The sequence below is a fragment of the Marmota monax genome, unplaced genomic scaffold, assembly GCF_021218885.2.
Source record: "Marmota monax isolate L192 unplaced genomic scaffold, Marmota_monax_Labrador192_F-V1.1 WCK01_AAM20220418_F8-fsc00055, whole genome shotgun sequence".
Lineage (NCBI taxonomy): Eukaryota > Metazoa > Chordata > Mammalia > Rodentia > Sciuridae > Marmota > Marmota monax.
The window spans coordinates 4,422,735-4,447,174 of NW_026695205.1; the positions used below are offsets into that span (position 1 = coordinate 4,422,735).

At 49.1% G+C, this 24,440-nt stretch overlaps 1 protein-coding gene across 3 annotated transcripts in view; it reads left to right on the forward strand.

The window, feature by feature from the left end:
- Tnr (tenascin R) overlaps positions 1-24,440 on the forward strand; it is a 422,792-nt gene that overhangs the window by 373,267 nt on the left and 25,085 nt on the right. For 2 of the 3 annotated variants that reach the window (XM_046430279.2, XM_046430280.2), the window contains 10 exons: positions 286-471; positions 9,825-9,914; positions 10,991-11,254; positions 11,814-12,083; positions 13,220-13,339; positions 14,241-14,387; positions 17,123-17,242; positions 20,086-20,229; positions 21,088-21,218; positions 22,142-22,274. In XM_046430279.2, coding sequence (XP_046286235.1) covers positions 286-471; positions 9,825-9,914; positions 10,991-11,254; positions 11,814-12,083; positions 13,220-13,339; positions 14,241-14,387; positions 17,123-17,242; positions 20,086-20,229; positions 21,088-21,218; positions 22,142-22,274 — 1,605 coding nt within the window. The remainder of the gene's footprint in view (positions 1-285; positions 472-9,824; positions 9,915-10,990; positions 11,255-11,813; positions 12,084-13,219; positions 13,340-14,240; positions 14,388-17,122; positions 17,243-20,085; positions 20,230-21,087; positions 21,219-22,141; positions 22,275-24,440) is intronic. The other variant, XM_058574395.1, reaches the window with a different exon arrangement.

Genomic DNA, 24,440 nt, shown 5'->3' on the forward strand with positions numbered 1-24,440 from the left:
GGAGCCTGTGATATTAGTTGGCTCATTTCCAAGTTTCTGGAACCCTTGGATGGTCATGGGGTATCACAAAGTGTATCGATGTCTAATTTCCAAGTAAAACCCTCCAACCAGACCAAGGAATTTGCTGGGACAGACCAAAAAGCCAGGGGCAGAAACAGAGCTCACTCAAATGTAAGGCAGAGGGTCAGGAAGTGTGGGGTCTCGCCACAAAGATTTTTAAAATTCAAGATGCACCACAAATGCACATTATCGGGTGTGATGTTGGTGATGTCTGTCTGTTTGTAGAGATTGATGCCCCCAAGAATTTACGAGTCGGCTCCCGCACAGCAACCAGCCTTGACCTTGAGTGGGATAACAGCGAGGCAGAAGTTCAGGAATACAAGGTTGTGTACAGCACCTTGGCCGGGGAGCAATACCATGAGGTGCTGGTCCCTAAAGGCATTGGTCCAACCACCAGAGCTACCCTCACAGGTAAGTGCTGTCTCTTGGGAGCACAATGGTTGCTCAGTCTACACCTTCACAGCTCTCTCTCAGGCCACTGTCCCAAAAGCCAACCCATTGAGCTACTCTCATCCCTTTCCTGAACCTCAGCAGGGACCTCCTCTTCAGGCCCATCCAATCCATCAAAACGGGGGGATGTTTTCAAAATACTTTCTTGGTGATGCCACCTCATTGTGCATACATTCTAGGGGCTGCCCATTGCTCTCAGGGCAAACTAAAACCCTAAGCATGGCTGGCCTGCCCAGTCCCCTGCCTTCTCAAGTCCCACCCCTCCCCATCCCCTGGTGCCCTCTCTGCTCCTGGCCCATGGGTCTGGGAGTCCCTCAGACGTGCTGTCCTTCCTGCTGTGGTGCTCTGCCCCCCGTTCACATGCCACTTTGCAAGAAGCCTGTGTAGTTCCCAAGGGAGGCCAGATCATGCTGTCCGCTCGCTCTCAGCACGGCTCAAGATGCCTCTGACCTGTGGGCATGACTCTTTGACAGTTGAGCTTCTCCCTAGACCTGGCGCTCTAGGGAAGCTGGACCATGTTTTTTCTTTTCTCATCACTGAATCCCCACAGTCCATTACGGTATCTAGAATATTCTAGGTCCTAGAGCAGTGTTTCTTGAAGGGATGAGTGAATGAAGATGCAAAAGTCCACTCTGATTGGGACATAGAGTGTGAGAGGCCAGTGACAGGGTGAGAGCCTGGTCGTCCTTGTGTTCCCTGTAAAAACCTGGGGGTTTATTCTAGAGGGCAATGAGGAGCCACTGAGGGAGTTTTAAATGAGGTGATGTGATTGCTGTGGTATGCAGAGAAGGTCAAGGGCAGAGGCTGGTCAGCAGGCCATTGCTGGGGTTAAACAGAGAAGTGGTGGTGTGGACTAAGGCAGTGCCCACTGCCCACCACACCTGGCTGCAGAACAGTGCTGACTCCTGTTGGGCCCTTCAGCACACCCATCCAAGAGAGCCTGCTGCCAGACCTTGCCCAGGGAGGGCGACTGCAAACGCAGGGCCTGGGTCCTGATGAAGGCAATGCTGAGCGGTCCTGGCCCAGGCTGCCCGAGGGCTCCCAGACAGTCTGTTTGACTGGTCTTGGCTTCCTGCAGAAGCGTCTGCCATCTTCCTAGTCAAAAGTTACCCAGCAAAGAGTGGACCGCAAACCAGGGCGGCACAATCAAAGCTGCTTTCCTCCTGAGCTGAAATCCCAGACCCCCTTGCCTCAGTTAGAGCTTCTTTTCATCTTGACAGAAACCTCATGAGATAGTCCTGTTAGCAACCCCACTTTCTAGATGAGGAAACGGAGGCCCTGGGAATCTGGACACTTGCCAGGTTCACAGAGCTAGCAAGTCCGCAGCTGTGATTGGACTGGTCTGTGAGTGGACTCGGTTCCTGAGTCCTGGTCCGGAGGTTCTCCTCCCACCGCTGCTGCTTCCCACAAATGAAGCCAAATGTAAGGGACAGTCCAGATTGAAATTCCACAGGCTACAAGGGATGGTGAAATTATTACTGAGTAGTGGGTTTAGATAGGTTAGTACGTTGTGCTACAGTAGGGCTGGTGAAAAAATCACACACACACACACACACACACACACAATGTCACACGATTGTCTCAGGGAGCTCACAAGCTGAGGAGATTTATGAAGGCAAATGTTTTCATGTGATTTAAGGAAGGATTAGAGGTATGTAAGGAAACCAAGTCAAGGACATGCTACTGGTTGAGACTCCAGCTATGAAGATCACTTGCTCTCTTGCAGCAGTATCCGAAGGAAGAAAAGGAAGGGCCCCGAGAAGAAAGAGGGGAGGGAACAGTGTGATCTGAGCTCCAAGTGACAGAGCTTTCTCCCTCCAGCCCTGCTTGTACCCTAAAGAGGAAATCTTTGCAGCCTCCAAGGTCTCCGGAGACCCTGGGCCCGGTGACACATTTGGAGCCCAGCCTTTGGACTTAAATCCAAGCTCACCCCTTCCTGCGGGTGATTTGAGCCACCAGCAAGACCTCTCAGCCTGTGTTTCTCCCTCTGTAAAGCAGGGCTGCCACCACTCACCTCCCAGGGTCACCATGAATCTTCCATGAGGTCAAGTGTGTAGGGAGTTCAGGGAAGAGCTGCTAACACTGAGCGTCAGAGGCCATTGGGAAGTTTGTACTGTTCTTCTCCTCCACAGAGCTCAGCCGGGGACCCATGACAGCCTGGTCACCTCTGGGCACACACACAGCCCCCTTTATTCCCACAAAATACCACCAATGGCCCTTGGATTGCAGAGGCCTTGTCTCTGAGGCCCACATTGGCCCTTTGCTGTGGGATCCGGGCCTTCCCCAACTCTGTGGGCTCTGAGTCATTCCAAGGGCTGCAGCAGCACAGCCCACCCAATCCCCCTTCGCAGACCTTGCCCTTTGCCACACGGAGCCCAGCTGGGCGCAGCACCAGACATCTTCCCCATCATTCTCTGAGCAGTTCCCTTTGGAGTATGAACTTGTTTCTGAACAACAGACTCCCAACAGAGCAGAAGACTACACCATTGTTCTCCCCACTATGCAATGCCTTAGTCCCCGGCTCTGATGGCTTCTTGTCTTAATGATGAGTCCGTTTTTGGCTCAGCCTCTTAGGTGGTTTGGTGTACCACACCTGGAGTCCCAAAGAGTCCCTGAGTGTTCCTCACGGCACCTCCAGGTTAGAACTTGACATGGGGACTGTGGACACCACTCAGATGCCTGGGTAGCAGCAAAAGACAATCAGCCATCACGGAAGACTCCTAGTGGACAGAGGAAGGGGATAGAAACCCAGCCAAGAAAGGGAGATCTGGGCCCCTGGCTGAAAGGTGGTCAGGAGGCAGCCTCTCTGCCTGGGACTAGTACAAGTTGTCAACACTACTCTGGTTACTGCACCTGCCATGACTCCTCTGTTGGGTCATCAGAGAGGCATGTGTGGCTATCACGTTTACCTGGAAGGCAGAGGAGTATGCCCTCGGCCACCTGTGCTCTCTCCCCAGACCTCCCTCATGCACAGAGTCCACCCTTGAGGGTCCCCAGGACCAAGGGAACAAAGGAGATATGAACTGGCCTGTAAGCCCTCTCAAGGGCCTTGCCAACAGCCACCTGACCAGCCAGCAAGCGGCTCATTGGAAAAGCCACCAACAGGCTCAGAAACCCAGGGCCTCAGTCCCTTTAGACATCACAGTACAACACAGGACTGCAAGGAAAGAAGACTTAGGGCCAGCCACATGTGACACACTCACTCACACGTACACAGACACACGCACATTCACACAACCACTCACACACACATTCTCAAATACACAAATCACAAAGGCACAGGCACAGCTGCACTCACACCCTACCTGCACTCACACCCACACACATGTACCATGCACACACACATGCAATCACATGCCTTGTGCACACGTGCATGCTGGTGTGTGCAAGCGTGTCTTTATCAGGTGATGTGTTCTGCCACCTTCCAGGCCTCTGGTTGCCAGGGGATGTGGGTGCAGGCCCACATCCCGGTAGGTGTATCACTCTCCATGTTTTCACTCAGGCCCTGGTGGGGTGGTGGTGACATGGTGAGGTCCTCAAGGTGCAGAGGCAGGAGACCATGCTTGTCCATGGGAGGATCTTCTTCAAGGAACTCCCGTCCCCTTGCCAGCCAGGCCCTCGGGCTCCACTGCACCCTGTCTGCACTTCCTCATGGTGGCGCACAAATACCACATCAGCACCAGGCCCTCAGTGCCCTGTGGGCTCTCCTGAGAGGGGTCAGGGTGCTGGGCCTGAGACCAGGGCCAGAATGTGTTCAGCCACCTCTGGGTGAGGTCACAGTGACCCCAAGTGGTCACTTTGGTGAGGCACCCTCTAAACACAAGGTCGTTTCTGGGGCTTCGAGGGCAGGACAGTGGGAGTGGGCTGCAGAGACCCAAGCAGAAGAGGAAGGCGTCCACACACCTCCTCATGGAGTTGGGACACGGGAAGCCTGTCCCTTCTAGTGTTAACAGCCTTGGGAAAGGGGCCCAGGAGAAAAATCAGCCAGGGATGTCTCAGCTTCTGCTTTGGCTTCTTCAGTAAGGAGCACTTGTTTAGAGAAAGCCCTTGTTTATAGAAATGGGGTGTGCCTGCAGGATGGGGCTGATGAGCCATGATCCTCATTAATTTCACTGGCAACAAGAAAGTTCCCTCTGAGAATGCGCGTTATTGCTATTCTTCTTTGCACGTATGGGTTTAGAATCAGGATGGAGTGGACAACTCCTCTTGATACTTGAACATCATTTATACCCCAAAGAGCAAGGGATATCCTCAAAAGTCTGCCTCATCTGGGGAGACCTGCAGAAACACCTTCTTATGCAAGAACCTTGGGGGCTTAGCTCTCCATTTAACCAACAAGTAGAGCCTGGCCTACCTGGTGAGGTTTCAGGGGCCGTCAGAAGACCCCCTGTCTTCAAGTATCTCTCCATCTTTGAAATCTCTAGTTTTTCCAAATTACACCAGTGGGAAATTTGCCTGTGGTGGGGTCTGATATTAGGTCCATGAATAATTTTAATAGATCTACTCTGGCACATGCTGTTCTCTCTGCCTAGAATGCCCTCCCCAGCCAACTGGGCACAAGACCCTTCAAAACCCAGTGCAGACATCCCCTCTTGGAAATCTCCCTACCACCAAGGGCACTATGCTACTTCTGCTTCATATATATTCTTCCACTATACTGCATGCTGAAAAAAAATGAGATCCTTTATCTTAAAGACCTAAGATTACAGTAAAGAGACAGACATGAAAACTAACAATAACCACTGAAAACATGATTGCTATTGAAACTAATAAATCAACTGCAAACTCCTTTGGGACAGGGTTCTCAGTTTGACCCGCTTGTGTAGGCAGGAATCCAGTGTGCTAGGGCCAACTCAATCCCTGTCCCCAGAGAGGGGACTTGAGCTTCGGCCCAGGGATTTGGGAGATGGAAGGGTTCATATTTCTTCATGCTCACCTGAGCCCAACCAAGGCTGCGGTCCACAAGCACCTCACTCATGCTTTCGCTGAGCAAGAGACAGCAGTGACCCCTCCTTGCCCCGGAACCACCCTGTTTTCCCCACTAGCAGCAGCAAGTGTGCGAGGAGGCTTCCTAAACAGGAGGGGAGCTGTTCTGCCTGTATGTCACCATAGCCCTTGCCGTGCAGGTGAGCTTTGCTCCTCTCGCTGCTCTCAGCCCTAATTCACCTATTACTGCTGACCCTGCCCCATTCTGACCCCCAGAGAACTCTTTTTCCTTCCTTCACCTAGCTTTCCGGCCCAACTCAAGTCCATTCTTGGACTCCAGCCTGTACTGATCCCATACCCCCTCTGCAGTGGCTCTTAGCAGCCCACAGTGTGGTACCCCATCACTCTCGAATTCCAAGTCACTTTGTCTAGTCCCCACTGCCAACCTATAGCACTCTTAGGGACAGGGACCAGAAAGAACAAGGGACTTGGGTTCTAAACCTGGCTTTTCCCAACACCAGCTTGGTGATCTTAATCAGGAATGGGCTTTTCAGAGCCCCTTTCTCATGAGCAGAGTCCTCCCAGCAGAGCCACAGGAGAATCAAATAAGGTGACGTGTGTGATCTCCAAGAAGTTGCAATTGCAGCCGTGTTTGTTGCCATCAGAGACCCAAAGCCTCTTCATTTTTCACCCCTTCTTCCCTCCCTCCCTTTCTTCTTCGTTATACTCGTAGATCACCTTTTGCATGTCGCTCAGTGCTTGGCCTCTCATGGGTGCTCAGTAAATAATTAATTTGCTTTTTCAGTTCAGATTCTTTTGATTCCCGGAAGGGCAAGGGCAGTGACCATTCAGCTTGCTGGTATCCCCAGCCCACAGCCTTGTGCCTGCCACAAAGGATGACCTCAATAATATTTGTCAAGCAGATGACCTGTATGCTCGAGGGGTTCAGAGAAGCACAGGAAGGTGCGTGGGGAGAGTTGGGAACATGTCGACCTCCAGCCGGAACACGGGAAAGCCTATAGGGGATGGAGCACAGTGGCTTCCCATGAGATAAATTTTCTGAGGTTTGGTTGAGAAAGAGAACAGACCATCTATGTGCTGCCACTTGCAGGAGATGGATGGAAAGGTAAAGGAGGCGTTGGTGGAGAGCTAAGGGGTCTTTAAAGTAAGAAATCCCTAGGGGTCCTGGGAGCGCTGATGGAGGTGTCCTGGGTCTGTCTCCCGTACACATTGTCTTTTCCAGCAGAACTGCGTCTTACTTGCCGGCAAAGAGCAACAATTCAGTGATAGCGCAGGAAGAAAGCTGCGAACAATCAGAGGCAGGCAACAGGCACAAACCTAGAAGCGAGTCCCATTCCCCCTTCCCGAGGCAGGAGACCTGGGAGGGAGTGCTTCCAGTTCTGCTCTGCCATCTTCTGGGAGAAGACGATTCGGTTGTGAATTATTGAACATTTCATTTAAGCTTCATAAATAAGAAACTCGGATGGAAACGTTGCATGTTAGATCCGTTTGGCAACATATAATTTCTGTCTTTCTCCCTCAATCTGTCACCCTTCATCTACCGCGGAGAATTTCTACTTCGTTATAGGCAATTGAAGGTCTCAATCAGTTGCCTGAGAAGAGTAGTTTATGTCCCAAAGGTGATCTAATTTCTCCAACCAAGGATGTACCTGGGACTCACTGAACCTATTGACAGAAGTAAATGTGGGCTTTGAAAGGACCCGGGGTGTTGCAGTCCCTGCTCCATCTAGAGACAGGTGCGTCCTGAGCCAGGGCAAGCTCCACACTGACCCCTTGGCTCTGAATCTCTGGTTCCCGACAGAGTCAACAGGTTAAGCCTGAGCGACCCAACAACTACAGGTGTACCAAGGACCCCCCTGTGCCTGCCTAGGGTACTTTATATAGCTCTCAAGACCACCTACCCCAAAGGACTCAAAATCCTGGAGTAGTTTTCTTTGCTAGGTAATAATAACACTGGCTACTGTCACTATGGGCCAGGTGCTTAATCCTCACACAGATGGATCTTGGTATTATTCCCATTCTACAGAAGTTGAGACCTTAAGGTGGCAAGAATTCAGCTGTACCCTGTGGAAGGTGGCAGACCTCCATATAAAAACAGTGTGTCAGAATTCAACTTGACCTCCACTTTAGAGACACACCTGACATATTAGAGAAAGAAAGAACTAAGGGTTAGGAAAGTGGTCTAGCTGGTTCAGAAGTTGATCCTAATGCCTTCCAGACTGCATTCTTTCCATTCCTTCCAGGGAACGTGGCCAATACCACCAGGTAGTTTCTTCCACACGCACCATGGAGGTGTGTAGAGTGTAGCCTGTACCAAAGCTGTTGTTGGAGGGGTCTGGTTACCATGCAGCCTTCCCCTTGACTAAACCAAGCCCATTTGTTAAAGGAGGATTGCTCAAAGCATCCCCTATCAAATTGGACTGACCTCAGAAATCTCAGGGCGGTCACAGCTGCCCTGGGAATCCAGTGAGTCTGGCAGCAGAAGATGGTGGGAGTGGAGGAGTGCTTCTCAATTCTCCTGAAAGCCCTGCACTCTCAGGCCAAAAAGTCTGGGAGTCATGGTTTCCAGCTTATCATAGACTTCTTCTGTGCCTCAATTTCTTTTTATAAAAAAAAGGTATATTGAGTTGAATACCATTCTCTGAAAATGCATGTCCACCAGAACCTGGAGATGTGACCTCATTTGGAAACATGCCTCTGGAGACGTAATCTAGTTAACATGAAGTCATACTGGATTAGTGCAGGCCCTAAACCCCATGATATTGGTGTTCTTGTCAGAGGAGAAGTCACACACACACACACACACACACACACACACGCACACACAGAGAATGCCATGGGACCCAGAGGCGGAGGGTGCGGTATTCAGAGGTCCTCCAAAGAATGCATTGCCAGAGAGAGGCCACAGAGCCTTCAGAGGGAGCACGGCCCTGCTGACCCTTGACTTCACACTTCCAGAACTTTCTGTAGTTTTAAGTAACCTGTTTGCAGGAATTTATAACAAGAGCCTCAGGAAACTAATATAGATGGAGAAAGCACAGCCCTCCCACCTCCCTCTCAAGGAGGTGGCGAGGCTCCAGGACACATTCAATTCTGAAAAGCATGAATTGTGTTATATAAGTGCAGGATAGCATTATAATAATCCATGGTTCTGGAGAGCCCACACAAGTCCCACAAAGAGCTTAGCAGGACTCGGAATGACCCTTGGAGATTCCAGGGGTGATCATTTGATTTGTTGCATTTTTGTACAATCACAGTCATGATAAATGGAAATGAGTCTGACCCCTGTGGTGATAGATGGAATAATGGTCGCAAGATGTCCACGTTCTAATCCCAAGCACTTATGAACATGTCATCTTACATGGCAAGAAGGGCTTTGTGGAGGTGGTGAATTAAAGATCTTGAGACGGGCAGGTTTTCCTGTACTGACCAGATGGATGCAGGGAGGTTGGAGTCAGAGCAGATGTGACAGTGGAAACTGAGATCAGAGAGAGAGAGAGAGAGAGAGAGAGAGGGAGAGAGGCGATAATGCTAAGCTGCTGGGCTTGATGAAGGATCAGGGGGCCGTGAGCCAAGGAATGCAGACAGCCTCTTGAAACTGAGATAGGCAGACAAGTGGCTCCTCCCACGAGCCCCCAGGAGGAGCGCAGCCCTGCTGAACCCTGTGGGTCTTCAGCTCTCCTGGACCAGGAGATCATAAATGTGTGAAGTTGTGGTAATTACTCAGTAAAAAACTAATACACCAGTCAAACAAGATGGTCTGAAAATGAATGTGCCAGAGGGTAGGAAGAGACCCCAGAGAATTCTGGGAACTCGGCCACAATCCTTAATAACAAAGCCCAGAAGGATGCCCTGAGAGGTACACACCCTGTGGTCAGACAGTTCTGGCATTTCCGTCACCTCCAGGAGTTACCAGAAGTGGCTCTAAAGTGGGATCCATAGTGTTAAGCACTTTGGGCCTGCATTGCTGCATTGCTGATGTTGGGGGGAGCCTACTCTCCCCCAGTTTATGATTTAAGCAAGAAACCCCTTCACGAGTTCTAGCCAACTTGAGACTCTAACTAAGTACAGAAGGAGACCTTCTAGAGATGACCATACCTCTGGAGGCCACTGACAAGAGCAGCCTCATTGCCTGTCCAAGACCAGCAGCAAGATGGAAGCTTTGCACTGGCCGGTTCATTCTGTTGGCTGGGACGGATTTCCTGAGCAGTGAAATGAGATTTACTAGGTAAAATTAGGAGCAGACTCAAGGAGGACGAAAGGTGAGATCTGAACAGGAGCCTGAGCTCATCTTCCTTCGCTCCAACCTTCCCACACCCTACCCCCAACACACGCACACTAATGTTTGCTTGTGCCTCTGCTGACAGATCTGATACCTGGCACCGAGTATGGAGTTGGAATATCTGCCGTCATGAACTCCCAACAAAGCGTGCCGGCCACCATGAATGCCAGGACAGGTGAGTAGGAGGGTGGTGCTGAGGGAGGCTAGGCAGCCCTGCAAGCCTGTAGAGCCATGGAGAGGAGGCATCTCCGGGCCCCCGAGAACAGGGCCCTGGTGACAGTTATCAACCTAGTGACAACAGCCACTGGATGTCCAATTCTAACATCAGACATGCAAGATAGAGTCCCACTCTCCCCATCATGGACCTGTGCTTGGTCCTCCAGACCTAAAGGGCTGCCCCAAGCAGTGCAGAGCCAAGGTGGAAAACCCCAGGTAGGTAGGGGCCACTGCAGCTCCATTTCTGTCTAGAACACCCACAGCAGGCAGAACAGGGCATCTGCAGTCTGCATCAAAAAAAAACCATCCCTCCAAGAGGTCACTGTCATAGAGGTCTAACTTGGAAATAACCTATAAAATTCAAAGGTAGTAGAAAAATCCACTAGAGACCCTTGCTGCTCTGCAGCCAGAAGTTTTGCTTCTAAATCCTGAAGAAATCTCAGAGTTACTCCAGGAGCTTAGATACAAAACAGCCCGGGCAGGACTGGGCTGGGGATTTGGGACCAATCCCTGTTCCCGAGGTTCAGTGTAGCACAGACAACCTCACTGCCGAAGCCCAACGACAAGGCTCTCCAGGAGTGCTCAGATCTGGCCACCTGTTAGCCAAGTCAAAGTGACTCAGGGACAAATGGGAGAGCCAGGGAAGCTACCACTGCCAGGAATGGGTACCCCTACTGGGCAGCGGCTCCTGTTGGCCTGCTGAGAGGCCGTCAGGGTTGGCCTACTGAGAAAGGCAGAGTGAAAATTAATATGAAGAACTTAAAAAACAGCAGCCAGCTTTGTCCCAGAGGTGGATGTATTCCAGTGGCGTTGGAGCTAATATTGCCTTTCTACAGATTATCTATCTCTTTGCCAAGACACTGGCCATCTTTCAAAAAGAAACTGCTTAACAAAATGTGAGACAAGTATCAGCAATGACAAGCTAAGGCTCATGGTCAGCAGGCCTGCTGATAGCTGGGAAACACAGGGTAGTCCAGGGAAGACTGGTCATCCTGAGGAACCTGTATAAAATAAGCCACTTATGTTGATCCACAGAACTGGACAGTCCCCGAGACCTCATGGTGACAGCCTCCTCAGAGACCTCCATCTCCCTCATCTGGACCAAGGCCAGTGGCCCCATTGACCACTACCGAATTACCTTTACCCCATCCTCTGGGATTGCCTCTGAAGTCACTGTGCCCAAGGACAGAACCTCGTATACACTGACAGATCTGGAGCCTGGGGCAGAGTACATCATTTCCATCACCGCGGAGAGGGGTCGGCAGCAGAGCTTGGAGTCCACTGTGGACGCCTTCACAGGTACCAGGGCAGCAGAAGTCCCAGCCAGGTTCAGGGATCTGTGCATCTTAGTGGCAAGAAGGTCCTCCAAGCTGTCCACCCTTCCAAAGCCCCATTGCCTTCAGAGAAAGAGAGATGGGTTGAAAAAGAAGACATGGAGGAAAAATAAACAAGTATGTCAAGAGAGGATGGTTAGGAGTAAAGGGGAGGGGGGGGGCAGGGATGCCACATGCCTGGAAATTGGTGTCTGTTTCCTATGAGCCTGGACAAAGAGCTGATCCTCTCCATCTTTCCCTGACCACACTCAGTCAGTGGGCACTCTGAGGACCCATGGATCACATTAAGTCCCTTCCAGGATGGAGTTCAAGTCCTGGACCAGTACCAAAGAGTTTTCTGGTTCTTATCTGAACTAACTCTTCAGTGTACAGTTTGGGAAAGGAAGGGTGGACAGCACTGGAGTGTGGGGAAGTGGAGCCCTGAGGAAGGACAGGAGCAGATCCTTGCAGTCAAGTGGCTCTTCTGACCCAACGGTGCCCACCTCATGTGTGTTTCAGAACCATCCACCTTCTGTGTTTTGCAGGCTTCCGCCCCATCTCCCACTTGCACTTTTCTCATGTGACCTCCTCCAGTGTCAACATCACCTGGAGTGACCCGTCTCCCCCAGCAGACAGACTCATTTTGAACTACAGCCCCCGGGATGAAGAGGAAGAGATGATGGAGGTCTCCTTGGATGCCACCAAGAGACACGCTGTCCTGAAGGGTCTGCAGCCAGCCACCGAGTATATCGTGAACCTGGTGGCTGTCCATGGCACAGTGACCTCAGAGCCCATCGTGGGCTCCATCACCACAGGTGAGGCTGAAAGACTGGGCAGCAGTGGGTGAAATTCAATAAAATTTCAAAAGGTGGCAGGGTTGGCCTCTACAGCTAAAGAAGGTCAGTGAGCCATCCTGTTACTTCTTCCAGTCTTGCATTAGATTATAAGATAGGAAGCTCCTGTTTGGAGGGTAGGATAGACACAATGTCCTGAGGAGGTCAAGGCTTGAATGCATTGGTCTACAGGATCTACCTCTCCAGTAGAAAGCCCTGGAGAAAGCTAATCTCCCCCAAGGAACCTCGACAGTGAAGAGACATCTGTTCCTGGTTGGGAGAGCCACCTCTCAACTTCCCAACAAGGCCACTGGTGCAGATGATGCTTCCTCAAAATCACACAGAAGGGACATGAAATCATGCAGGGCTGTCCTGACACTCAGGTGGACTCACACATTGTTTGGGAACACAGGCACACTGAGACCATCTGGATCGTGTCCACCTCATCATTCCCAAATGCAATTCCAAATATGAGGTGTTCATGGGTAAGAAGGTGTGTGTTCTGGTAGTTTCCTACATTACTGACAAGAACTCACAAACTGGACGAGTGGGTTAAACACTCAGCTGATTTGACCTTGCAATTTCTTAGCAGTCAAAAAAATAAAAGTACCCAGCATAAATGAAATACAATTTAGGAAAGTGGATTTGTTCTGGACTTGTGCTCCAAAATCACTTTATAGTCAATAGGAAGTTTTTCCAAATAGAACCTAAGGTGGCTGCTAAAAAATAACAGATAAGAGCAAGTTAGGTTTTTTCCAAGAGAAGTTTACCCCAGAGAAAATAACTGTGTTATTCTAAATTCAAAACAAATGATGTGGAGTTAAAAGAAAGTTCTGGTTGGCCTTTAGATGAATCGTATTTGCTGCACAGGTGCGGACCTTGCCACCTTGGCTTGGTGTTGTTTAAACCTTCTCCATGAGCACCATTTTGACCACATCTTATGGGTTTCAGGTGAAACATCAGCCTGACCATGGTATCCAGGCTGCCCCATTATATCCCAGTGTTTTGTCTACCTCTGGGGCACATCAGCTCTTGGTCAACATAAAACTAGGAACAGAAATTCCTTTTTCACATCATGTTGTCTTGTCTTTTTCCCACCATCACCTGGGACTTTGTAGGAATTGACCCTCCCAAAGACATCACGATTAGCAACGTGACCAAGGACTCAGTGATGGTGTCCTGGAGCCCTCCTGTTGCATCTTTTGATTACTACCGAGTGTCATATCGACCCACCCAAGGTATTCAAGTAATTTGATTTCTCAAAGATTAATGGGGTTGGAGCTGGGTGGAAATTATTATGGGGAAAGTATTGTATCCCAATGGACATTAAGCCCTGCCTGTGTTCTTCCCCCTCCTGTGGCATGCTCCCTCAAAATGAGAATGTGTCCATGAGGAGCAGCCCAGAAACCCCTGTGCTTACCAACTCCTCTCAAAATAGGAGTGAGTACAGTCACCCAGACATCGGGCCCTTCACCAGCAGAGGAAGCTGGTCACCAGTATCTAGATTCTGCAATGAGATAAAAGAGCTCCTAACAGAATCTGCTGAGTGCCAGGACCATGCACTTCCCAGAGAGGGTAAAGCCCAAGACTAGAATCTCAAGAATAGCTGAAGACTCAGCAAAGCCAGAGCAGCTGTGATGTGGTCCTCGTCCTGCTGCTCTAGCCACATTTTGAGTCAGGGGAAGTTGGCCCAGCCTGGCCTGCACCCTGGCATTCCTTGTTGGTGCACAAGGCACTGGTGATGAGGTGGGGTGTGCCCACTTCCTGTTGGGGGCAGGACAGCTTTCCAGGCTAGCCTGTCTCTGGGCTGCGCAGACCACTCTTTACAGCTACGCACTCTAAACTGATTCAATGTAATTGACTCAAAGAAAACTGGGCTGTTAGAAAACCACCCAATAAATAGCTCATTTCTCTTTGTTCCAAGAAGCCCATAAAATGAAGGGATGGGACAAGCATGCAAGTCCTCTCTGAGCTTCAACATTTCCAGCCCATAAACCACTCGTTTCCCCCTCCTCACATCCAGTGCTGGGTCCCAAATCCATCTGTGCTTCATGACCCAGTGCCCCATGTAGACCGCACCCCTGATCACATTGATGAGGAAGCAGCAAGGTTTTAATGGTGGATTCTGCTCTTCCTTAGTAGGACGGCTGGACAGCTCAGTGGTGCCCAACACAGTGACAGAATTCACCATCTCCAGGCTGCACCCAGCCACTGAATATGAAATCAGCCTCAACAGTGTGCGGGGCAGGGAGGAGAGCGAGCGCATCTGCACTCTGGTGCACACAGGTAGGCACGTCCCCCTGATGGCAGTGGACCCGCCATGGACTTAGGAGCCCAAGAGCAAAGTCGTGTGAGCTCACACCAAGAACCTTAGTTCTGGGCTCTGAGGTGCCATTCTCAGGCCTCCTCCCTGTGCCAGGAGGGACAGTTTGCGACTTCTCTCCCCACTGATGGTCTTGTCTAGTAATAGAATCTAGAGTCTCCCTGTTGGTGTCTTATTGGTTGAGATGAGGAACTTTCATGGAACTTCCAATATGAATAATGGCTGCTCAAGGACACACGATGCAGGTGAATTCCAGAACAGACAAGTCAATTATCCCATCTTACTTTTTAAAAGACTCAGGGAAGGAAATCTCACCTGAGAGAAGAAAACAGTTGTCACTCCAGTGACAGGAAGCTGGGGTCATGAGGTTCTTCATCATGTATGGCCAGAAGACACCAAGTAGCTGCCTTTGCTCATGCCTTTTGCTCCTGAGAGGAGCTGGCACCAGCGGCCATGAGCCCCTCACCCGTGGTGAAGGCAGTGGAGGTGACACAGCTCCACGTGGCATCCTGGGCCACCTGCAGGGGCACTCTGTAGCCCGAGTTCTCAATCAAGTCCTCCCATTAGACCCAGGTGCCTCCTGCCCCCCAGTCAGCTCCTGAGTAATGAGCTCCAGGATGGGAGGCAGAAGGGAGCCACCAGCTTGCCACACGGGAAAGTGGCCAAGGGAAGTCCCAATCCCAGTCTTCCTCCTAAAAAATGAGCCCATTGGATGAGCCTGAAGGCAAGGCCCCTTAGGCAGCTCCTCTGCCCCTCCCTCTCTGGCCCCCCTGACCGTGGACTATGCAGAATCAGCAAAGGTTAGCTGTGGAAGTCACTAGAAGGCACAGCCCACTTTTTCTTCCAGACCACCTCCTAGTTAAGCCAGAGCACAGAGGAAAACATGCAGATGGCCTCTTTACGGGAACACCTGGGTTTCCCGAGGGTGCTTCATTCCCCTTGAGAATGGTATTTCCTGAATGAGGCAAATGTGCCTTGGAATTCCTCACTGCTTTTTCAAGCTCAGAAACAGCATCTCTTTTTTTGGCAATAGTTACACTTACACACACACACACACACACGATTTCACAAATGTGAAAAATTGTTCACCATCACAAGATAGCACAGAATATTCTACTCTTTCTTAGTCTCCTTGCAGGTCTGACTACCGAAAACCTAGCCATATTTTTTACTTCCATCTTACCCTGAATCATTGAAGTATCTGGTCAATAAATGTTGACCAGAAATAACATCCAATGAGTCAAAAGAAGCCCCCTTCCCACCTTCCTGAAAATTATGTTACAAAAATCCAACTTTTTCTCATTGAAAACAATGGATTTCAAGAACATCCTACCCTCAAGGTAAAAGAGAGCAGGAGCTTGAGTCAAAAATCTTCTTAAATTCTTAGCCATAAGCTTTAAGTATTTCTAAAGCAGATACGCAGTGGTACACCAGGCCAAGCCACCCTCCTTCAAGGTCAGGCAGAGTTATTTTGGCAACTGCCAGGAACTTGACTATGCTCAGAAGTGTCCTGGTTCATGGTTGTTTGTTGTCGCTGTTTTAACTTGAGGTCTATGAGCTTACGTCTTCTAGAAATAAGCACTCCTGCAGGGAGTGGTACTTGTCTCATGGTGTCATACACATCTCAGAAATCAAGCCAACTGAGGTCTAATAAGGGCTGCATTGGAAAAACTCTTGGAAACCACCAAGTATAGATAAAATTCAAATTTTTAAATCATAAAAAATTTTCCTGGTTGTTGCTCTGTGATGAGAGACATAAGGAAGGAAAAAAATTATTCAATTAGAAAGCAGAGGTAGATGAGGAGCGGATCTTGGCTCCCCAAATAAATTGTATGACCTTTAGGTTGAGCCAATACCTTAACTGTTTTAATAACATCCATTTCTAAAATAAATCCCAATTTTATCCAACTTGATGGAAGGGAAGCAAAGTAATAAGGCAAAGGCTTATACAGCCTGGGCAAGTAAGAACAGACAGGTGATCATGTGACATCTCTGTGCCCCCACAGGCACTTGGCCTCCCGAAGGCTGCAAGAATCCCTTTGGCTCTCAGTGCCACAAAAGCCTGCCCTGGATCAGTCCAGAGTGAGCCTTGGGAGCAGTGAGCAGGAATTCAATAATCAGATATGACTTTGGAGGCTCCCGTATCCCATGCAGTCATCCGCAAGCACTCCCTGAGGACCTTTGAAGTTTCAGAGCTGGAGACACCCCTGCACTTCCACCACACTTCCTGAAGTGCATCAGAGATCTTTCCACAAGGCACAACCTAATGTCAATGAAAGAGCAATTAGACCTGGAAGAATGATTACCTCATTAATTAGAGAATTATAACAATTTCTGTAGGTTCTGAGTTTCTGCATCTAGATTTAAATGTCTAAAACACAACAAGGATACATTGAAATTCCCCATAGCACCCGCCACATTGTTCTCCACTTAGGAAATTAATGGATGAATTAGAAAGGAGAGCTCGGGGCAATGGAGGAGGGGGCTGCACACGGGACTGCGTACTTGAGAGCAAGGAGGAAAGGAGACGAGAAGGAGCTGTTGGAGCCAGAAGAGAGAAGGGAAAGAGGGCTCTGCTCACTTCACCCTGGCTCAACACAGCAGCAGACTGCGTCAGGGGCAGGCGGAACTTCTGGGCTGGGTTGAACTTCATCCTGCAGCTTTCTTACCTGTACTGACCGCTCCTGTTCCGTTCCAGCCATGGATAACCCTGTGGATCTGATCGCTACCAACATCACCCCCACGGAAGCCCTGCTGCAGTGGAAGGCTCCAGCCGGTGATGTGGAGAACTATGTCATTGTCCTCACACACTTCTCAGGTAAGGGTCTACGGGCTTATGCCTCAGGCAGGGGTGGTCAGGATTGGGGCTGAAGACCAGGATGGAAGGGAAGAAGCAAAGCATTTGGTGAGTCTGAGGGGCAAATTGGAAAATGTACCGCTTCAGTTATACCATAAAGACCTCAGGTTAGCCCCAAACTCTGCAAACTGCCAACTGTAGGACTTGCAAAAGCTGAATCTGAAAGGTGCAGGCAGGGCAATTGTACAAACAGAGAAAGAACACTGGGAAAACAGCTCAGAACTGAGATAAATTTGTCCCAAAGCTCTAGAGACAAGAAAACAGACTTTTCTAGATATTTACAGAGCAAGAAAAACACTGAAATTATAGGACCAAGCCTGGAGCAGATAATAAGTGATAACAGGTGACAGAGGATTCAGAACTGCTAAGCTTTCCTGCTGGTGTGGTCTTCTCGCCCCATGTCCACCTCACAAGTTTGAACCAACGTGAAACCTTAAATTTAAATGTCCCCTTCATCATGCTTGTTCATCTTAAATTATTTGACATTGAATAGAGAAACCCAAAGCAAAATTGTGTACTTCAAGTCTCCTGCCTTGGGAAAATTGTTTCCCTGCCTGAATTAAACATGTGATCTCAGAATTGTTATGGGTTATATTCAGGAATCTAGTGAACGAAGATACCAGAAAACAGAAGGCAGGCAGATGCCTTGATTTTCAAAAATGGCAGAGAAAGCCAGTTCTGTAAACTGTAAAGAACTAAACTTATTGTCAAGTTTGGAAAAGTAAAAACTAAAACAGACTCTTAAACAGAATGGAAAGGGAATTCGTGATTACTGCATACCAACACAGGTTCACCAAGAATGAGTTTTGTCAAAGGCATTTTACACCCTTGCTTTTTACTGGCAAGTCCACCAGCACATTTGGGTTTCAGCAAGGCATTGGACAGCTCTGCCTATCACTTAGTTCTTCATTAAAATGGAAAAATGCATGATGCATTAAATTTGGAGTGAAAGGACCCTGCCCAAGAATGGATTTTGCTGCTGTGGCTGAGTCCTAGCCGACCCCTCTGTGTCCATCTGGGCACCCGAAGGTCCTCCATGTCCTGATCTGGCATTTCTTAACTCTTGTCATGCTTTTTAGAGCCCCCCACGCATTAGCACATCTTTGTTTTTTTCCCTCCAAGAAATCCTCTCCCCATAGTTCTGCCTAGAAAACCCATCCTTCAAGTCTTCGTTTCAACACTGTTTGGTCAAAGATTTTTTGGTTGCCACAGGCAGTCAAATATACCTGTCCATAAACACAAAGCACACATCTCCATCAGAGCAATTTGTTTCTATTCATTCAACAAATGCTTCTGATACACCCTCATGGGCCACATGCTCGTCTCGGCTGGAAAGATTCAGGACCATGGCATGAGTTCTTGTTTTCATGGAACTCGCGTCTAGTGATGGTGCCGAGAAGGAAAAGTCACGGTCTCCTGTGAGCAGCGGGATGGTAGAGACAAGCATGCAACATGGTGGGCCACATCTGATGGATGCTAAAGGGAAGAGAGGAGGAAGGCCTCACATAAAGCAAAAGAAGGTGAAGAGAAGAAGAAAGGAATTCCAAGAAAAAGAGCAGCCTCTCTGCGTTTGCAGAGGTGTGGGAGAGGATAAGGAGTCTGAGGAAGCACCGTAGTCTGGTGTGATTGGAACAGTGATTGGGAGTGGGATGTTGAGGGGGAGATATTAAAACGATAGTCATTATGTATCTCTTCCAATTTTTTAAACTTGTCTGTGTGCCTTTCTGTGCCTTTAGACCACAATAAACTTAAAACATCAGGCCCTACCTAGTTGGGAGATGTGCCTAATAAACTTGGTTAAATGCTGAATGATTTGATAATATTCTATTTGCCTAATGGAGGGCTTGGCCCAGATCTAATGAACAATTTTATCAACAGCTTGAATGAACTCAGAGAGGACAAGCTTATTGAATTTGTGTATAAAACAAAACTGTGATTGATCGAATCCAAATTCAAATATATTTTAATCAAAATAAAGGTGGTCCAAAACTCAAACAGCAACAGTAAATGCAAAACTCTGTCCATGGGCCCAAAGAGCAAGTAGGCCAGGGCGGGTGGGGTGGTGATACACAAGGCCTTTCATTGGCAATAGGCTCAGCCTGGGATGATAGCACGTGGCTGTCCTAAAACCCCTAAATTAATATGAATAGCAGAAATGGAGACAGAGACTGGCCCTGTTTGGTCAGTGAATTTTAATTATTCTCAATTCTCTTCTAAGCTTTGCATTCAGCAGGGACACTGCTAAACTTTGACTTGTTCAGAGAAAAGCATTCAGGACTGTTAAGATTTTAGAACTGTCACATGAATGTGATGGGAGGAGGAGGCTGAGTTTTGTTAGTCTGAAGAAGACAGCACTTGATTGTGAAAGGTGGTGGGGAGGAAAATGTCACATAAACCAAGGATTCAACTTATTCTTTGTGGTTCCAGAGAACTGGGCAGAAGACAGACAGAATTTACCCTCCATATAAAGTTTCTTATTTGTTTGTTTGTGTTGGGTTTTTTGTTTGTTGTTTGCTTGGGAAATCTCACCCTTCTTCCTACCTTTGGATGTGGGGTGAAGAGTTCCTATTGGAAGTGCAGGCTGCCATCTTGAAATCATGAACTATAAGGAATATTTTTCTCAGGATGTAATAGGATGTGAGAGGGGATCCTTTTTTTAGACCAGGATACCAAGCTTGATAACTTATAAAGGAGTTTTTCCAGACTTCTGTGGTACTGAATTCTTGTGAAGCATTTAGATTTGGCAGGTCTTTCATAAATTGAGCAGTCCTACTCGGTCCTCACCCACATTCCTCTGATTTCAGTTGCTGGAGAGACCATCTTGGTTGATGGAGTCCGTGAGGAATTCCAGCTCATCGACCTGCTTCCAAGCACCCACTACACCGTCACCATGTATGCCACCAGTGGACCTCTCACCAGCAGCACCGTCAGCACCAACTTTTCTACCCGTGAGTACATGGTCATCTGCACACCAGGACTCTAGATCCTAGAAGTGACCCATTTCCTTATGGTGGGCTCAATTTCAGTCCACAGGCTTTGGGCAGTGCACCTCTGAGCTGTTATTTTGGCTGACTATGTGGTCCGAATCCAATGAAAGTGTGCCATATCTCTTGATCAACACATGTCTACTTTCCTGTTCCCATCCTGGGTCTGTGTAATAGCAGTAAAACTCGGCCAAGAGAAGTAGACACTGGAAATGCATCTAACCCAGAGCAGTCCAACAGATATTAAAAATATACACTGCTATGACCCAGCTACTAGAAGGATGAGGCAGGAGGATCACAAGTTTGAGGCCAACCTCAGCAACTTAATGAAATCCTGTCTCAAACTAAAATTTAAAAGAGCTGGGATATAGCTCAGTGGTTGAGTGCTTGTCTAACATGTGTGAGGCCCTCCCTGGGTTCAATCCTCAGGACCTACCTATGGGGGAGACAGCTACTAACTAAGAAGGGTCATAACCAAGAGAACAGTAGACCAAGGTAAAAGGTGAGAATATTGTAAGTTCCAACATAAACTCACATGGTAGTTGGAAAGGATCATGGTCACAGGCTTAGAGGATCAGATGGGAAGATGTCACTCCCAGGCCCAGAAGCCTACGTGAGCAGAACAGAGAGTAGCTGCAAGAAAGATCACAGCGCTAAACGATTATCTTCTGACCCAGAAGCACCCTTTATGCTCCTGTCCACGCCAGAGCTGAGGGCAGCATGGGAGCAGCCCACAGAGGTGGGCAAGGAGATTTCGTGCCTGAAATCAAGCAGAGAGCAGCTGGAGATTCAGGCATCCCCTGGCATTTCCCTTCTTTGCAGTCCTGGACCCTCCCGCAAACCTGACTGCCAGTGAAGTCACCAGACAGAGCGCACTGATCTCCTGGCAGCCTCCCAGGGCGGAGATCGAGAATTATGTCCTAACGTACAGATCCACGGATGGAAGCCGCAAGGTAAGAATTTGCTGAAAGGGAGAAAGACCTCTTCTCCTAAGCAAGGCTGCGTGGAACTGGCCAGTGGAATGAGAGGGAGGGCAGGAAGCAATTAACAGGAAGCTGCTAGGTTTCCCGTGCTGGGGACAAAGGCTGCTGCCCAGAATGCTCAGCCAGGTGGCCCCGGTGTGGTCCTGGCTCTGCTGCTGCTCACCACACAAGCTGGGCAACACCCCAGCCCTCCCCCAGCCTCCCAGTCTTCTCCAGAGAAGCCACTCTGCAACTTCGCCAGGTCTGGTTGAGCTTCCTGTATTGGGACGCAAACTTTGGAAACTTCCAACTACTTGGCGTTGGAATAACTGATGGCTTCAGGGGCAAGCGAACGGGGGCTGGATCCCAGGTTCAACAGGCTTTTATGTCTTGTAAGCATTAGAAAGGCAACATCAACAAAACCCACCATAAAAAGATGATGAATCTTTGTCTTGGTCAGCAGTGAAAATTATCCACTAGAGCACTGGTTTTGAAATTCTTGTTCTCAGTGGGATTCTTTTAAAAAGTGAAATCATATGCAGGGGACAAATATACAGGATAGACTGCAGCAGAGGTAGCCTATTTGATGGGATCAGGGCGGCCTAGGGTCCTGTTTGCTTACCTGCTTCTGCTCCTGAGCAAGTTCAGTACAATCTGCAGGCCACTGGGTTCAGTAATCCAGGTACCTAAATTTATCCCAATGTGCATTTCTGAGATAGGAGCTGACCTAAATCTCACACGGGAGCTGGTCTCTGCTTACTGGCACATTTTTTTTCCTTCTGTGGGATGGTGGGGGCAGCAGTAGCCACTACAATGCTGACCCAGCTGGCCAAGGAGTTTGGACTTCCCTTCCCCACTTCCCACAGTGCAAGCCAGTCTCTCCCTTCCACCTCCCTTCCTCTGGCTTTGTGTAGGAGCTGATCGTGGATGCAGAGGACACCTGGATCCGGCTGGAGGGGCTGTTGGAGAACACCGACTACACCGTGCTCCTGCAGGCGGCCCAGGATGCCACCAGGAGCAGCATCACCTCCACTGCCTTCACCACAGGTGAGGAAGTCACGGCCACTTTGATGACTTCTCCCCTGGGTGACTTTGGCTCCTTAGAAGCCTCTGCTGAGACTTGCCCTGGGAGGAGCCTGACACAGAGATTCAGCTGCCTCCTCCTTCCTCCCACCTTCCCAAGGCTCTGCTAGGAAGCACCCCACTACAGGGTAGTCACAGGACACCCAAATCCCTGCTCCACCTGGACCAACTAATGCACCCCATAAAAGTTCCTTTGAGTTCCAATTTTCTGCATGTTTTTCCAGAAAAATTTTCCTATTTCTCTCCTTCCTCCCTGGCCTATACCTAGACTCAGCTGGTGTCAGGAACAGCGGTAAATCCTCAATATTAAATCTACAGCCCTTTTCCACCAGCAAAGTGGTTTTGCATCCAAAACTCTACTCAGTCCTTAAAACAACTGGCAAGGACAGTCTTTCTATCCTCATTTCGCCCACAATGATATGTGGTACATAGAAAATGAAAGACCTACGTGGCAAGTGAGTGGCAGGGTCCAAACCTAGACCCAGGTCTTCTACATCCAGCTGTCCCTCCTGCCTGCCCTCACTTCAGCCAGCAGAAGATACTTGTATCTGTAAGAGGAAACACCTGACATCCCCCCTTGAGCACTCATCTCTGCCTGTCTTACTGCATCCCGTGTGTGATCCCAGTTAATCCTCACGCCCACCAATGTGGCATAGGCTGTTGATAAAGAGTCCTTTCTGCAATCTCCTATGACACCTCTCTAGTTGGCAACGTGGGACTGCCCAGCCCGGGCTGAATTCTCTCCCTGCCCCACATTCTGGGGATGTGGTGTGGGGCAAATGTGGGCTTTTTACCCCTAGTCGCATGGCTGCCTGCCTTCCTGAAGTACCAGTGTGGCTGGATCCCTGTCCCTGTCCGAGAACCTGTCCCTCCATCCCCAGAGAGGGGACAGGAACTCCCCCAGCCCCACTCCAGTGCATTCCCCTCAACACACCCATTCTGAAGGACAAAGCAGGACACTGTTGGAACGTGCCACCTCTACCCGTGGTCCTTTGGGAGTGAGGTCATGAATGAGTCCTCTTTGCCCTTCTTTTTCATACTGTTCAATACTTCACAAAGGGTCTTCAGTGAGCATATTAATCAGAAAAACAAATGTTTTAATTAAAAAATAAAAAAAAACTGTGGTCATACAACCAAGACATGAATCCAAGACAAGTCTTTACCAAGTAGAACTTAGATGACGCTTGATCTCTGTTCAGGGACTAAAATCAATTATGCTGTTTCAGAGGTGTCTTAGCTGGAAATGAGGGTGCTGCCTCTTCTTGTTGGAGCCCCTCCCTGCACACTCACAGGTTAATTAAAGGTCCTCCATGGTCCGCTTCCCCAAGCTACCTCTTAAAGATCCATGGGATGGAGCTTTCCACTGAATTAAGAATTTCTTTCCCATAAAAAGAACACAGATGACAGACACTTAAACGGAGCTCCCAATTTGCATATTTATGAGGTTAAACTAATCATTTTATTCCCCAAATGCATGGGCTTCAACACTTGCTCATTGTGGGATGCGCTTTTCATTCCCGTCCTGGGAGGCTACAGCTAGCTCTGGTGAGCAGTTGACTCTATGCCTGGAGCCTCTGTGGAGTCCTGCAGCTCTGCCTCACTGCAGACCCTCCCCTCCCGGGCTGTAGAAGTACACCAGCTCATGTGCCCATTGCTGGCCTCTCTTAGACACAATGCACTAAGGGATGTGCAAGAGTTTGGGTGTGGTGTTCCCGATCCAGCTGGGGGCTCAGCAGGATCAGGTAAGCCAGGGGTTCACAACTCACAGGGAGATATGGAGAGAGGCCAGGACGGTGACTTTATTTAGTGGACAGTGCAGGGGACTGACAAGATGTATTTAAGTGTGTATGTGAGTGTGTAGGTGGGTGGGTGGGTAGATGTGGGTGTGTCTACGTGTGTTTGCAAGACTTTGGCTGACACTGGCTCCAGGGGCATGATCAACATCAACAAAGAAAGGAGAAAACTAAAGAGTCCAATTTCCCGATGCAGTGAGGGTAGTCACTAACTGAGCTGCTTGCTCATGTACAGTTGGGGAACTTGGCACTACCACCACAGTACCTAGGAAAGCAGTATCCATGTTTGGAAGTTTTTGCAGTTTTACTAGACAGCTTAAATTTAAATGTCAGTAGC